At 37.2% G+C, this 13,378-nt stretch overlaps 1 protein-coding gene across 5 annotated transcripts in view; it reads left to right on the forward strand.

The window, feature by feature from the left end:
- Positions 1 to 13,063, forward strand: part of LTBP1 (latent transforming growth factor beta binding protein 1) — a 466,869-nt gene extending 453,806 nt beyond the window's left edge. For all 5 annotated transcript variants that reach the window (XM_077486428.1, XM_077486427.1, XM_077486431.1 and 2 more), the window contains 3 exons: positions 4,543 to 4,668; positions 10,215 to 10,367; positions 12,037 to 13,063. In XM_077486428.1, coding sequence (XP_077342554.1) covers positions 4,543 to 4,668; positions 10,215 to 10,367; positions 12,037 to 12,209 — 452 coding nt within the window. In that variant the 3' untranslated portion in view covers positions 12,210 to 13,063. The remainder of the gene's footprint in view (positions 1 to 4,542; positions 4,669 to 10,214; positions 10,368 to 12,036) is intronic.
- The last annotated feature ends 315 nt before the right edge of the window (positions 13,064 to 13,378 follow it).

Here is a 13,378-nt window from a genome sequence, read left to right on the forward strand (position 1 = left end):
CTTGAGAGATTTATATGATAGGTTTCAGACAAGAGCGTAATGTCTGTGCAGCAAAGAATAATTTGTCTTTCTGAAGCGTGGAGATAAAACCCGGAAAGTGTTTACTTAGACAAAAGTGTACAGTAGCAATGTTGAAATAGAAAACCTCAGGTTTCTGAAAATGGTCACACTCCCTCCTAACCAGTTCATTTCCCAAGAGTGTGCTGATGCAGCTCCCAGACATGAGGAAGGATGCGTGGCTGTCTGAACAAAGTTACAGCCATCTGGAAAACAGGCTATAAATTGTCTTTTTTCAGGGTCTTGCCTCAAAATTAGTTCAGCTGTAAATTTACCTTTTCATTCTTAATGGGAGAATAGCTGTGGGGCTTTTTTTTTTGCTTTTTCCATTCCAACTTAAAATATTATCAGCCTTTAGGAGACTTGTTTTGCTACCATAAGATCTATAGGCAGTGGCAATGACTGTAAAACGTGGAAGAATGGAAAATACTGTTACGAAGCGGGTTATAGACTTTAGAGAATTGGGCAAATGTGCCTGATATGACTACCCCACAGTGCCTGCAGACAAAGCTCCTGCCTGTGTTGTACAAATGCTCCTGTTAAGCCAATAGAGGTGGGCAGGAGAAGTGTACAAACAATTCCAACATCAACTTATATGAAACGGAATCTAAACAATCACTTCATCCACAATAAATGCTTACAGGTGACTCAATGGACATTAGATTGTCACCTGATATGGCCAAAAAAAAGGGACAATTTGTGGGTCTGTCATCTAATATCTACAAGCATTTTATTTATAGCAGCTAGGAAAGGCGATTGTTCTTCTCTCCTTCCAAAATCTCATCTCAACAATGTTTTGATGTGTAGAAGAACGGCCTATTCTTAAAAAAGATACCATCCAAGGTGGTTAGCAGATGACTCTATTTCTTCCTTCTTGTCACCTTCCCCACTGTCATAATACTTAATGAATTTTATTGCTCACAAAAACAATATCCATTTTTGGTAAAATATAAAAGATGAGGTTGTGTTGACTTAATAGATCCTAAGGCTTAATATTGTGCATGCCGAAAAAAAAGCCACCCTAAATTGTCCATAGGCAACACATAAAAGCCATCAATTTAGAGATGACAGTGAATGATGGCCCTAGAATAATTGCTGTCACTCCAGAGTTTGCAGTGATATGTAACATGTGTGGTGCAATTATTCTGTTTTGCATGTACATACACCCGACACATGCTTGCATTTGCTTTTTTTTTGTCAATTAAATTTTTTAACCGCTTGCCAACCAGCTGCCATCATATATGTCGGCTCGTGGGATCGGGATAGCAGGCATGTGTGCCCGCTGCACAGCGGGGGTACCGAAGCTCGTGGCCAATGGTCTCAATGACACCGACCATGAGCGATCGCGAGTAGGAGACACAGAAAACACACACTTCCCTGTTCTGTTCTGAGTGACGGAACCACGATCCGTCACTTCCTCTAGTCAGTCCCCTCCCCCTTCAGTTAGAATCACCTCCCAGGGAACACAGATAACCCCTTGATCGCCCCCTAGTGTTAACCCCTTCACTGCAAGTGCCATTTTTACAGTAATCAATGCATTTTTATAGCACTGATTGCTGTATAAATGCCAATGGTCCAAAAATTTGTAAAAATTGTCCGATGTGTCCGCCATAATGTTGCAATCACAATAAAAATCGCAGATCACCATTAGTAGTAAAAAAATAAATAATAAAAATGCTATAAATCTATCCCCTATTTTGTAGACGCTACAACGTTTGTGCAAACCAATCAATATACGCTTGTTTCAAATTTATTTTTTACCAAAAATATGTAGAAGAATGTATATCGGCCTAAACTGAGAAAAAAATTAGCTTTTTTTTTTTTTTTAAATGGGGATATTTATAGCAAAAAGTACAAAATATTGTGTTTCTTTTCAAAATTGTCACTCTTTTTTTGTTTATAGCACAACAAAATAAAGGCAGAGGCGATCAAATACCACAAAAAGATAGCTCTATTTGTGGGAAAAAAGGATGTCAATTTTGTTTGGATGCAGCATCGCACAACCACGCAATTGTCAGTTAAAGCGATGCAGGGCCGGTCATTCAACAGCCAAATCTTCTGGGGCTGAAGTAGTTAAACTAACAAGCCCTGTATAGCATAATGAAGATGACAGGCCCTCTTTATGGAGAAATCAGGGGCCTATTAGAAGTATTTTTAGTCCAATACAAGTTATCAGGCAGCTCTAAAACCACCAAGATCACAGCTGCCGCAACAAAAAAGCGACTCCTTTAATCTAGTTTTTACAAACCAGCCACAATATTTTTGTTACTTTTTGAGGTGTTTTGTGCATTTGTTCTACTATGATAAAAGTAACACTTGTGCAACTCAACTGTTTTCCCCAGTCTGAGGCCACCTACCTGCTTTCAACTGAGTTACAATATAGGCTGCACATAAATACTGTAAGTGTTAATAAATTTCATAGTCTCCATGGCCAACAGCACACGTGGCAACGAAAATGCACAGAGTACTATCCACCATCAAATTTTGCCGTTTAATCTGACCTCTGGCAACCAATAAATGTACATGGTACTTTTGTGGTTAGAGATTAATGTCGTAATTACCATCTTCTCTGCTCCTAAACTTTTCATTTGCAGATACCACAAAATATTGTTTATGTATTCATGCCTTAACTTAAATTCGGAGTGACTCCCTTCTCAGCAAAGTGTAAATCCTGCAAGAAAAAAATGCTTACTTTGAGTAACACAAAAGTAGTGGTTGATTTCTCCAGATGTTACTTGTGTTTGTGTATGAAGGTTTTTAGTCAGTCATTCAAGACATGAGATATTTAGTGGCTGTGAATTGAATACAACCAGACTTGCTTGATTATTATTGAATAATAAGGGGCAGGTGTTACCGCTCTAAGTCTAAGTTTACAGTGGCGCAGCACGGTTATATGCCCAGTTTATGTGCGTTTTTAGCTATGGTCCCGTTGACTTCCATTAGATTGCAAGCTTTTTGCCACATTTTCTGAAAGCGCACCAAAAGTCCTGCATGCCGCGACTTTGGCGTGCTTTCAGAAAATGTATAAAAAATGTGCAAGCTAATAAAAGTCAATAGGACCACAGCTAAAAACATCTAAAATGCACTTGTGCTGCAGTTTGGGCACAGCGTGGCTTATCAGTGGCAGTTCATCTGATAGCAGGTAATTCCCATACTGACCAGGATGTGTGTAATGCCGCGTACACAAGAGCGGATCTTCCATCAGAAAAATCTTGGATGGTTTTTCCGACGGAATTCCGTGCAAGCTTGGCTTGCATACACACGGTCACACAAAAGTTCGCTGAACTTTCGACCGCCAAGAACGCGGTGATGTACAACACTACAACAAGCCGAGAAAATTAAGTTCAATGCTTCCGAGCATGTGTCAAATTGTTTCCGAGCATGCGTAGGAATTTTGTGCGTCGGAATTGCTACAGACGATCGGAATTTCCAATCGGAACTTTTTGTGACTGAAAAATTGAGAACATCCTCTTAATCTTTTTCTGGCTGGATTCCGGCCAGCAAAAATCCGATGGAGCACACACCATTACACAACTTTCCGACCAAAAGCTCTCATTGGTCTTTTGCTGGCCGAATTTCCGATCAGGTGTACACGGCATTAGACTCCAGTCACTTACTGAACACAAACTGGGTGTTAATTAAACCCTGAACCATAGGGCAATAAGGTGACAACTAGCACTAAGATCAAGGACCAAGGAATACAAACAACTTAAAGGTGCTTTTAAAACTTATGGAAACCCAAAATGGAAGAAAAAAAAAATAGACTGATAGAAGGGAGAAGCAGAACAATTCAAATGACATAGCTATCCCATATTTGGCCGGGATGTCAGCAAACATCACATCCTCATGTTATTTAAATGCCATGACAAAAGGTAGAATCCTATTCAACAAAAAGATCCAATGCATAAACAAGGCATATGTGGTATATGCAGTCCTATAATAGAAAGACCTATATTTTGAAAAACATCAAACAAAAGAACAGGTCAAGATTCAGTATCCTTCATACATCTCAAGGGATACTTTTTGGGGCTATTTTTTTTTTGGGGGGGCAACCAACATTATAACATTATGATGATCATTTTAATATGGTGAGTGGACTACCCCCACAGGTTTAAATTTGTCGAATTCTCGATCATCAGATTAACTGAATATTCAACTTGCAGAGGTGGTAAAACGCTGTAAAAGTAAATAGCAAAATCACTTGTTTTCATTTAAAAATATTTTTTGTGTACTCAAATGTGCTGATCTTTAAGCAGATAGACATGCATTTCATAAATTCAAATTTGCTGACTATCAAAAGAAATTTGCAACAGCCAGTGTCAGATCTTGCTGGCAAAAATGTCAGCTTTGACTCTCCACCCACACTTTCATTACAAAGCCAAGTGATGCTTTGTTCTAGGTAACTGGATTTTCATTAAGAGATCTTGAACTTTGTGTTCCTACTATCTGGATTAACATTAACGTTGTTTATCTTTTCATATGCAGATGATTATGCACAGCTATGTAACCTTCGTGTGCCAAGGTTCAGGCAACCTTATGGGGAAGATGCCCTTCACTTTTCAGACCACTATATGCCACAACCACAGCCAGATCCTTTCAACCTGCAAGAACGTAAGTAAAAGAGCAGGGGCATAGCATAGCCTGTGTGATCTGATTGTTCATGTTAGGTTAACATATTGTAATGTTTTGATCACTACTTGCTATATACAGGCTGGCTACATTACTGTGCCATTGGTGTACATACATACCAATTAACAACATGCACATATAATAAATTAATAGAAAGCATAAAGTTGTCACGTAATACAATGGTCATCAACCCTGTCCTTAGGGCCCAATAACAGGCCAGGTTTTATGTATTACCTTGGGCCGATGCAGACTAAAATACTGCAATCACTGAGCACCAAATGACATCACCTGTGAGGAAAGGGATGTATTCTGTGTCTCTGCAGAGCAGGAACTAGAATCCATCTCATCCCTTACTGAAAGCAGCACACTGTGCTAGGCACACAGTTAACCCTTTGATCATCCTTGATGTTTAGCTTCCCAGCCGTTAGTACAGTGACAGTGCATATTTTAACACTGATCACCCTATTAGTGTCACTGGTTCCCGGAAAGTGTCCGATTGTCCGCTGTAATATAGCAGTCCCGCTATAAGTCACTGATCGCCTCCATTACTTGCATAAATGCATTTAAAAAAAATATCCCATAGTTTGTAGATGCTATAACATTCGGGTAAACCAATCAATATACGCTTATTATAATTTTATGACACCATAAAGAAAGCTCTATTTGTGGGAAAAAAAGGACGGAAATTGTATTTGGGTACACCGTCACATGACTTCGCAATTGTCAGTTAAAGTAACGCAGCGCCGTATCACCAAAAAATTGGCCGACCATGAAGTGGGGTAAATCTAGCCGAGGTCAAAGTGGTTAATATTTTTATTTATTACAGGCATTTATAAAGCACTGACAATTTATACTGTACATTCACATCAGTCCCTGACCTCAAGGAGCTTACAATCTAAGGTAACTAACTGACATTCATACATACACATATTAGGGCCAAGTTATTCAGTGGCCAATTAACCTACCAATATGTCTTTGGCATGTGGGAGGAAACCCACACAAGCACAGGGAGAACATGCAATCTCCAGGCAGGTCATGCCATGGTTGGAATTCGAACCAACAACCCTAGTGCTGATAGGTGGAAGTGCTAACCATTTAGACACTGTGTTCGAGAATTGAAGAGGATACTGTATTTCTCATTTCAAGCAAGTCTAAATTGTATAATTTAGGTACCTTATTAAATTACACATTTCTACAATGTAACTAGTAAGTTTAAAAAAATTGCCTTACTCAGCAGAAAGCCAATTTGGCACCATTTCTGTTTACAGTCATTTGAACAACTGTCCACTCTATGAATAGGGGGCATGGCCACACTATATATATATATATATATATATATATATATATATATATATATATATATATATATATACACCAGATGCACTGTTGGCTATTGGAAACTAATAGTTATTATATATAAATCAGAAAGCATAGTAATTTTTCAGGGGGTATACACCTACCTGTTTCAGGCTTAAAGGTAATGTGTCTGGTTAAACTATAATGTAAATGTACCTGTGTCCATGGGTTGACTTGCATTAAAATGCTTAGATGTGAATGAACCCTCAAAGTTAGTGGGAGTACCATAATTATCTAAGCCAAGAGATCATAGGCCATTTATGTAAGGGACATCTTAATAACAGTATACGTTTTTATAACATGTCCATTAACAACCTGAATAATGTATAAATCGACACTGATCACATGATAATTTTAGTAAGTAAAAAAAGTTACAAGCTCAAAGAACTTGCAGTGATCCAAGAGGTTTACTAAGATTTCTTTGAGAACTGATTCCTCCTGTACTTGATAGGACCTTTTCGGTGTAGTTTGAACAAGCTGCTCTATGAATGTGTCAGAAACCATGAAATCAGACCAAGACAGAAGTGCAGTTAAATCACACTTGTTTAATAATAAAGATAAAAAGAATAAACTTAGTCAAAACATAGCCAAAGTTTAGTAACCAGAACGGATATTCAGCCAAGCAGAAGTCAGGGATCAAAGTAGTGGAACAGCAAGCAGGATCTGGAGCCAGAAGGGATGTCAGGAATGCAGGAGATACTTTCTTGTGATGTGACCAAGGTGAAGGCAGAGCTCCTTTGGACTGGACAGCTTAAATAGGGAGGACTGACAAGCAGGTTCATCAACAGCTGGGTACCTGTGGAGAGAGATGGGAACTGGCAATTAGCCGACAGCTGAGCTGCCAGCTCAGAGAATGAAGGGCTGAGCCCAGCCCTGATGGAATGGTACCAAGGAGCACAGCTTTAGATCCCAATAGGTTGTTGTCTGTAGGCAACGTATTTAGTCAACTCTGCATTGCAGCTTCTCCAGAACTGATGCTAATCGCAGGATTGGCATATGGACTTGTGGTCGGTGGAAAGCAGGACCTGGAAAATTGATGGAGAGAAGAAGAGCTGAGGCTATGTAGTAGGAGGAAGAGAGAAAGAACCAGAGAGAGCCCAGAGCAATATGGCAAAATGGGCGGCAGAGAGTATGAGTTCAACAGGGATCTGAATGCATACTGTATGTAGAGGAAAGAGTGAACATATAGAGTATGTGGGCACAAAAGAGGTGAAAAGAAGATATGGGAAAATAAGTGCAATGGGGAAGAAGAGAGAGAGAAGGCTTGGGATTGGTTGTACAAGGGGAGAATAGAGACTATAGCGTGGGTGTGCAGAACAAATACAATGAAAACCAGTGAGTGGGCACAGGTGAGGAGGAATCGGAAGATAGAGACTGGTAAGCATGTGCAGAGGAAGAAAGTTAATGCCACAGCAAAAATGCAAAAAAAGGAGAGTGAAAATGTAAAAATTAGCACAAAGGAGGATAAGATGAGTATAGAGAAGAAAACTAAAGTGCAGGTGCACAATAATAGGAGAAGAACTGGAAAGTGGGCACACAGTAGAAGTGAAGACTGGGCACAGAGATGCATAGGAGGAAAGACAGTAGTTTGTATCATATTGGTCATACAAACATCTAGAACAATACACAGCACAAGTATAGAATTCTAATGTACCTATATGGTAAATTATAGGACATAGGCAATTATTATTATTATACAGAATTTATATAGTGCCAATAGCTTGCCTTTATGCTGTAAACGCTGCATAGACAGTACAATTATGATACAGTTTAATAAAGTAGGAATCAGAGGGCACAGTGTAGGTATCTATACAAACTCTGTGCTATATAATACAGATTCTTAGCCATACAATGTAGTCATTTTAGTGCATATGCAGCAAATTTACAATGTGGTAGACATTCCTATCTGCATTTTAATTGTGCACTCACAGCAAAATATAGTGATGCTTGTCACCCGGGGGGGAAATGGGCAGGGTAGCCAGGTGTGCACTATTGTCAAGCTGTGGCTGGAGCCATGAGCACATCATATGCAGCACAGATCTGTTGAGATAATAAATAATCCTTATATGTCTAGAGATATGTTGCTAGATCTGGAAGCTCCCCCACATGCCTTTACTGCAGTACTTTGTAATGACATGGGTGTCAAAATCTGTGTTAAATTGACTTATATGTGAACTGTTGTTCCTCACTGTGGGCATAGATTTTCTCTTGATGTGTAAAATGGAAATGTAGGATTCTACAGCAGCCGCAGCACACTGAAATGAGAAGGGGAGCTTAGCTAGAACAAACTTCTAGCATATGAATGATATGTTTCCACAAGAATGGTCTGTCCTAGAGGAGTGCGTAGTGGCTTTGACATGAATGAAACATTCCAAAACAGATAGCTGGGTTGCAGAAGTGCCTGTTCAGATACAGCTTGAAGTGTCCTTAAAAAGCGCTCCATGTGATACATAAATAATTAATAGAAGTCCTCAACAAAGTGCTTGCCACTCAATAAAGTGCTTGCTGTAAATATTAAAAAAAGGTGCTTGCTTTGAATCAATACAAAAATGGTGACTTGGTGACAATCTTCACCAATCTGTGCTTTTATTCAAAGTATTTAAAATATGCACTTACACAACATCAAATAAAATGTGCATTGAGTAGGAAGTAAGGAATGCCAGTTTGCGCTCCACCTGCGTTCTGTAAACAGGAAGGGATGTGTGCAAATTCAACCCTACGCGTTTTGTTAATGTGTGTCTGACGTCATCAGGGGTCACGTGACCCGACCCGTCACTTCCATTTATATGCCTCCTAAACTGCCTATACAAAAAACAAATCCAATCAAAAGCAGATCCATTCTATATACTAAACTTGTCTAACAATCTGTTGATACAAAGCTTCTGCCTAATCCCTCACCATTTCTGGTGGTCAGTGGGGAATAGTGTACTAAAGTCCTCATACCTTGGGCCCACTGAGGTCATCTAGTGGCTAAAAAGTATATAACACACATATATTAAAATCTCCCTTTATAAGACTAGAGGGACTAATTATGAAACCAATTGGAATAATTAATCAGATTAACTTAGTTTCATATGAAACACTTAAGGCGAATATTCCTATATAAAATATGGAAAGAATTATGAATTAAAAAACGCAAAGCTCCTGTAGAAGCAGCCTTTTTTTTTAAGCCAGTGTGCATGGACCCTTAATTGTTGTTTTTTTTTGGGGGGGGGGGGGGTGGGGGAATGCTGCGTTTAGTCTTTATATTTTATATATATGATAAAGGTTTCACTATGTCCAGCATTCGTATCCATGGGGCCATTGTTGACTTGTCAAATCAAATGTGTCATACTATTTATTATTTTTTTATTAAACATTCTCAGTACTGGAGTGGCCATGCTTTGAAAATGTATATGCTTTTGAAAATGTATAAACTACTATTATACCAGGCCCGCCCCAATATTTTTTACCTGCACCAAATTTTACAAAGCCACATTCACTGAGTGTCCACAATTCAAACATATCCAGGCAATGTTAGGACGCTATGGATGATAATGTGACTATTGAGCTTTTTTTCATAGATACCAGTTGGCTAGGTTCTGTACCTAATATCACCTCCTTTAACTTAAGTTTAAGTTAAGTTATAATTAACTTTAATTATATTTGATCTATAGCGTCCTATGTCTCAGTGATTTGCAGAAAGCTTATTTACTTATGATTACTTATGATTACTGATATATTTATAAAAGGTGGCATGACTAATATGATTCTCTTTAATTGACTGTAATTCTATTGTAGATTTTTTTTTTCAGTTTTCAACATAAAAGCAAACAAAATAATTTATTAAAATATAATCAATGTTTTGATTTTCTGAATGTTTTCTATAAAACGGTATTTGGTGGCCTAATATATATAGTACTTCTGTTTATTTTTGAGGCAGCATATACATACTGTTTATACATCTACAAACTATAGCTGACTTGTAAATTATACTTTTGAAGATATACTGTTTGTCAATATGACATTTTAATGTGGAGCTGTGCTGCCCTCTGGTGGTAGGTAATGTAAAATGTGTATAAAAATATAAAGGATTCCTTGAATACAGCTTACTGACAATAAACATGAACTAGCAGCAATGTTCTGTCCACATTTTTAATTGTTTTTTTTTTATGTATATATTATCTGTGCAGGTGTGGGAGGTGGGCAATATGAGGAGCTACAGGCAGAAGAGTGTGGCATCTTGAACGGATGTGAAAATGGTAGATGTGTACGAGTACAAGAAGGATACACATGCGATTGCTTCGATGGATACCACCTGGATATCATGAAAATGACCTGTGTTGGTAAGAAAAACCTGCACTCTATTATACTGACATTTAAGCTATATCGCAGGCTGTTAACTAGCAGTAAGTGGTCCCAAGAGGTGCGACTGGTGGGTTCACGGGGTACTTCTGCTTGTCAGAGTAAATATATCATAATAGCAAAGTATAAATCAGAAATTAAACAAACCCGAAGTTGTATTTTTATTATTTAAAAATGCAAAGCTTTATTTGGAAAATATTTGTATCAATGAGTTTGTTCAATGGATGTCCTTGTCATTTCCTAAGCCTTGTCTTTTATTAAAGTGGCAAAAGGTTTTATCTGTCACCTAATCCATTGGATCATTATAAATTAAATTAATGAATTAAATTAATAATTTATTTAATTAATTATAAATTAAGTGATGTAAATACAATTAGAAAACAAGCTCTCTCATTCTACAACTTATCTTGTGTACATAAATTTATTTAAATTAATTTTTTTACTAGTTGTTTAAAAATGTTAAAGCAAGTTGAAATTTGGAACTTTTTTTAAGTATGTGTAGGGTCTTTATCTTCCATGCGTGGCTTGTTTTCAGAGGCTGACTGACATAGAGGTAAAATATCTTGCCATTGGACTTCTCATCAGTTACAATCCTCAAATGCCATTTTGGGCTTTATCACATACATTATAACAAAGTGGATATGAGAAGTAACAAACATCACTAATTAGAAATGTGAGAAGACTGAAGAAAAGGGTGACTTTGAATATTCATCAGCCCCACTAATATATCCAATCAAATCGAGCAAGAGTGCAAATTATAACTCATAGCTTTTTTCCTGCTCTCCGAGACATTTTCTGGAAACCCCAAAAGGCCCAGCCAGTTAGCAGCACCTATTTTATCTGTGTATATACAGTATGCATGCTACAAGCTCACTGAAGAGCAGAATGGATTTCTAGAAGTACATTCTTTCCCCTCCAGATTTATTTCTGATTAACTGTACAACTGACAGTCATTGGGGGTTATTTTCTAAAGGAAAATCCACTTTGCACTGCAAGTGCACTTGGAAGTAAAGTTCCTGTAGATCCGAGGGAGACATGCAAGGAAAATAAAAAACAGTATTTACGTGATTGGATGATAAAATCAGCAGAGCTTCCACTCATTTCAGATCCACCCCTTAGATTTATAGCGACTGCACTTCCAAGTGCACTTTCAATGCAAAGTGGATTTGCCCTTCGTAAATAACCCCCATTGTTTATAAAAAAAAGATTTTGGCGGTGGAAATGATTTTAGGACTACTACTTGTATCATAAAAGTTCTCTCATAATTGAATGCAATTAAAGCATTTCAAAATGTGTTCCTCTAGAAGGGACAATCCTGGGTGAACCTAATAAAGCCATATAGGAGATATAGTTTATATTTACAATATATTTTTATGAACATAGCAGTGCTTTAAGACTACAGGTTGTTCTCAAAGTGGCACCCAAAATAAAAATAACACTTTATAATAAATCCTGACCTTTCCTTACCAAACAAAGACAGTCATTTCAGTTTTATTGAACCACATAAATCTTAACCTACTTATAAATCTAATATTCATGTGAGGGGCGTGTATTTGTATTTTATAGGAAAAACATGAAGTCTATCTATAAGTAAAAGAAGAAAAAGCCTTTATGTAACTAATAGCATAACCTGGTATTTTCTCTTTCTAGATGTCAATGAGTGCAATGAGCTGAACAGCAGGATGTCACTGTGCAAGAATGCAAAGTGTATTAACACAGAGGGCTCATACAAATGTGTGTGTCTGCCTGGCTACATACCATCAGATAAACCCAACTACTGCACAGCAATAAACTCAGATAGAGACGACAGTGAACTGGAGTAGAACGGACTTTGGCTCCAATTTCTCAGCCCATATACTCTGCACTGTATGAAAGCATGGAAGATGTGTATGTTACTTGAGATGAAGGTGGAACATAACCTCTAATGACAGTTTTGTGGGAAACAACAGTAGTTCTTTTTATCTGCAAGCGGAATAAAATGTCGGACGTTACTCTGCATCAGATTTACAGACCAAAAGCACACATTTTCTCTAACGGAATAAACCACCCAAGTATATAGTCTGATCTTGCATAAACTTATTGGAAAAAATAGCCAAAAGCAATGATGTTACTGAGCTGGTTATTATTATTTTGTACTATCGCTTTATTAACTTGCAATTTTATTAGAGGTGGGAGCATTTTATAACACTTTTTTGACGATGCAGCACATTGGATACTGTATCAGAACTATTGAGATGAGAACTTTTTTTTTGTTATATTTTGGTGCAAATATCTTGTAGGGCAAATTCCTATGGACTTTTTTCACACTGTTTTGCCGTTCTTTGGAAATATTGTTCAATGACTTTTAAACCTCCTTGTTTGCCCTGTGGAGCAGACATCCTTTTGTTTTTTTATTCTTAACTTTTTGTACATCTTGGCTGGAAAATCATATTGATTTTATTTTTTACTCTGCCTTTTGTCTTATTACTGCACTTAAATTCTTTAGAACTTTTCTTGCCAAGTTTCAAAGCTGCTGGAAAACCATTGCATCCCTTAATGTACATTAAATTGGATACATGTTTCCCTGTCCATAAATGTAATTTGTAAATCGAATATGGAAAAAAAAATCTTGTTTGAGTTTCTTAACATATTAAAGCTGTATATTAAACATCAATAATAAAAAAAAAAATATTTTTAATTTTTTTTTTTTTTTTATTAATTTGAACATATCACAACTCTTCTACACTTTACTGATGAAGTAGTGTAGCTATTCATTGTGTGAAGAATTTATGCTTAATGTGAAATATTTCACAATGATTTTTGTATGAGTAACTCTTTTGTCAGTGGAGAATAAAAGATTTTTTTTTTTTTTTTTGGTAAAGATTGACCCAAATATCCACAAAGAACAAGCTGCAAATGGGATCAGTAAATAGGCTTTTTCACCTACACTTGCTTGGTGGGATTTTGGGCTATTTCCCTTTTTTCAGAATAAATATTTTATTTTCTTCAATAT

This window comes from Lithobates pipiens, unplaced genomic scaffold (assembly GCF_037356315.1).
Source record: "Lithobates pipiens isolate NorthernLeopardFrog02 unplaced genomic scaffold, aLitPip1_a1.2 Scaffold_18, whole genome shotgun sequence".
In the NCBI taxonomy this organism is placed as follows: domain Eukaryota; kingdom Metazoa; phylum Chordata; class Amphibia; order Anura; family Ranidae; genus Lithobates; species Lithobates pipiens.